The sequence below is a fragment of the Branchiostoma belcheri genome, unplaced genomic scaffold, assembly GCF_001625305.1.
Source record: "Branchiostoma belcheri isolate BF01 breed outbred unplaced genomic scaffold, Haploidv18h27 scaffold336, whole genome shotgun sequence".
Taxonomy (NCBI): Eukaryota; Metazoa; Chordata; class Leptocardii; order Amphioxiformes; family Branchiostomatidae; genus Branchiostoma; species Branchiostoma belcheri.
Window position 1 is genome coordinate 103,108 of NW_017803950.1, and position 3,636 is coordinate 106,743.

The 3,636-nt window shown below is 45.6% G+C and overlaps 1 protein-coding gene across 1 annotated transcript in view; it reads right to left on the reverse strand.

Annotated features, from left to right (window-relative positions):
• LOC109475378 (progressive ankylosis protein homolog B-like) overlaps nucleotides 1–1,656 on the reverse strand; it is a 13,101-nt gene extending 11,445 nt beyond the window's left edge. Inside the window, exon 1 of the mRNA XM_019775986.1 lies at nucleotides 1,100–1,656. Within this exon, the coding sequence (XP_019631545.1) occupies nucleotides 1,100–1,177 (78 nt within the window). The 5' untranslated portion in view covers nucleotides 1,178–1,656. The remainder of the gene's footprint in view (nucleotides 1–1,099) is intronic.
• Nucleotides 1,657–3,636: the final 1,980 nt, after the last annotated feature.

Genomic DNA, 3,636 nt, shown 5'->3' on the forward strand with positions numbered 1-3,636 from the left:
AATATCAACACCATAACAGCCGGTATAGTAGGGCGTTACAGTGGCCTGACCTTACAGTCAGCCCGTAGCTCACGTCACGTTATCCGAGAAAACCACACCACGATTCAGTGCCTGGACAGAGGAAGAAGTAACAGTTATCACATTCTAGCATGCATCAAAGTTCTTCAGCTCAAGCGCCGGGCCGGCCAGGACCTTGGTAAACGTGAACGCCAGCCCGTAACTCGCCGTCACGTTCTCAGAGAACGCTACACCGCGATTCAGCACCTGGGGAGAACATTGGGAATGTTATCACATACTAGTAGTAAAACTTGAAACTTTTGAAACTTTTATTTCATTATACCACATGCAGACAAAAGTCTTAATTACGTCAGTATTTACAATCCTTTGTGCTACTTTTATAATACACAACTTGTAGGTATTTACAGTTTATCCATAATGTCCTCATCAGTAATTCTTAATTTTAATTTTAATACTTTAATATCAAATGGGGTAAGACTTGAATGACTGTTATTGTACACATTACTTAAATTTTATCACCATGACCCATACTTAGCCTGTAAGAGAACAAAAGTGCAATAAAGGTCTTTATTCCATTTTATTGAGCAATGTGTTAAACTTTTGGTCACTCTGCTATCATAGTGGGAACGGGGGGGGGGGTTAACCAGAACAACCGGTAGGGCAGTTTGTGGCCTGACCTTAGTGTCAGTGACCCAAGTCCTGTGTACTTTGTAAACCAACTGAAGCAACACTTTAATCCATTGCGTAGATCTAGAATAAATAGTACCATGTTCAACACAACTATTCGCCTACACCGTACTGGCGAAAACTAGTAAAAAAAGTTCCCAGTCAACCTGGTGTTGGGTGATTTTCAGATAACGCGCTTAAATAGACGTTACCGGTAAAGAGTCTAGGGACATATTACCGAGTTAGTATTTCCTGTACTATACCTGTTTTCCCACATCTACATGTAGACTATAGCGATGAACATTTAACCTATATATAGCCTATGATATATTATGCCGGTAAATGTGTCTGTGGTTAGAGATTTAGCAGCAAAAAAAATGACCAGTACTATTAAGTTATAAGTGAGTGTGTGTACCTGTTCTCCTATGTCTATAGCGATAGTGGTAAAAGCTAGCGGCACCAGGAACTTGACCAGAAGCCAGTAGTCTCCCATCCCGGCATGACTTTACTCGGCAGGACAGACTGGCAAACTCGGCTGCACTCGGGCAGAGTCTTGTCAAACTCGCGATTGGTTGCACTGAAGTCGAGCAACTTGCGTGAAGACTTCCCAGGACTGAGGTCAGACGTGTCCTAGCGAACTGTTCCCTGTCAGAGCACACTTGTTATGTATTATTATACACGGCAGGACTGTCTGGCAAACTCGGCTGCACTATATATAAAGTCTGGCAACTTGCGCGGAGACGTCCCAGGTCAGACTTGTCCTGGCGTCAACTGTTCACTGTCACTCAGTGCACGTTTGCACGGAGAAAGTGTGGAATTTCCCGCTGTTAATCATTGTCTCAGGCATGCTTAGAATGTTAATGATTGTCTACAGGCATGCCTGGGCCGTTAACGTATCGTTAGTGACTGTTTACGGGGTTAGAGTCGCGTCCTCTCGGCTGTCGGACTTCGCCCGCTGACCGCAGTGTCACATGGTGAACTTTGACCCACAGAATAGCTGTTGCCGGCAGATTGCGTCATCACCAGGCGGGACGTTCGAAATTCCCTCCTGTTGCATGCCGATAATATAGATAGACACACAGCACAGTTTGGGCATCATCACTAGAAAGCTTTAAACAACTCCTGCAACTAAATGTGCAAAGATTGAGTGTAACAAGTCGTTCGGTGTAATATAGCTAGCTGCCGCCGCGCCGCCTGCCTGCGAAGCTGGTGAGTTATGCCAAAGGGCGGTTATACCGGATACAGATACCCTTCATACTTATGATGTAACGGCACATGCTGTATTTTCTCTTTAGTCCTACGGATACAGACATTAAGATGAAGTAAGAATAAACAGAACCTGTCCGCCCGGACAGTGAGTTCAGCACCAAGGACAGAGCCTGTCTGTTTCCTGACGCGGCGCAGGCTATGTTAGACATTGTGTTCAACCCTTCCAGTCCTCAAAAACACCGTACGCACTGTGTCTGTACGCAGTTACTGAAAGAAACAGAAAGTAGGGATAAATAATAAAGCAAGAATAAACAGAACTTGTCCGCCCGGACATTGAGTTCAGCACCAAGGACAGAGCCGGTCGTTTTCTGTCTGTTTCCTCTCGCAGTCCGGGGTACGTTAGATATGGTGTTCAACCCTTCCAGTCCACAGACACGCCGTACATACTGTGTCTGTACGTATACGTGGTTACTGAAAGAAACAGAAAGCAATGATAAAACAATGAAGTAAGAATAAACAGAACCTGTCCGCCCGGACAGTGAATTCAGCACCAAGGACAGAGCCGGCCGTTTTCTGTCTGTTTCCTCACGCGGCGCAGGCTACGTTAGGTTTGGTGTTCCAGTCCACCGTTCCAGTCCACCGTTCATTTATGAGTAAATCAGCACATTTTTCAGCAAGGCCAAGGAACGATCTCTACACTAGTCCAGAAGCGCCTTCCTTTGTTCTCTTTTCAAACCTAAACTAACCACACAGTAACGTAAGCTTAGCCAATAAGTTACTGCCGTACTGAACAGTATCCGCCATTTCAGACTCGTTTTTACCTGGTCAGTTTCAAAATATCAAACTATCTCTTCCATTCGTTTTACCTGGTAATTTTCAAAATCTCCAACCATCCCTTCCTTTGCCAACCCTGTGTGTTCTGTATGTATGTTTGTGTGTATGAGATGGAAGATCTGGTTTTGTTCTTCCCGCCGCCGCCTGTGTTTATGACGCGGTTCTGGAACAATGAGGCCGCCGGGAGATGTTCCATAGCGACGCGCCGACCCGTCAACACAACCGCCTCGATGTCACATCGAACAGACGCAAAAATCAGCCGCTCTTCGCATATAAGATGGCATCGCTAGCAAAGCTATTCTCCAGATGTCTGTCACTGTCATCACAGGTGCTGCCCGCTAGGGGGCTCCACATCCCCGCAGAAGGTCCCGGCTGGGACTTCATCACGGTAAAACTTGCCGCCAAAATCTTCTGTTTTCTTCCGTGCTGAACGTTGGTTCAGATTAACCCTGACATTCGGAAACTTTAGTGTACTTCTACCGTCCTGCTATCTTCCGTGCCAACAAACAGACAACCTGTTAGTTTGGGATGTTGTCTACTTTTTATCACTGAACGTTGTTCGCTATTATTCTGTGTTTTTTTTGGGGGGGTAGAACTTGTGGGATTTTGATTTAAGTTTCCCCTCAGGGTTTTTTGTTTGTTTGTTTGTTTGTTTGTTTGTTTTCTCCGGAGGAATTCAGAGTCGAAGACATTTACGGTACTATAAACCTGGTGGTGTAGGTACGTCCGTACGGTGTCTACAGAAACTACCTGAATCTGATGTTTTAATCTGCGGACGGTTTGATGATAGAAAAGACGTTTTTATTCCCGATCCTGTTGATATTTACGGGAACGGTTGTTGTTCCTCTCCGTGCGGAAGGGTCTGGGGAGGCTGGGGAGGCAGATTCCGGCACAAGACCAGCCGAGCCG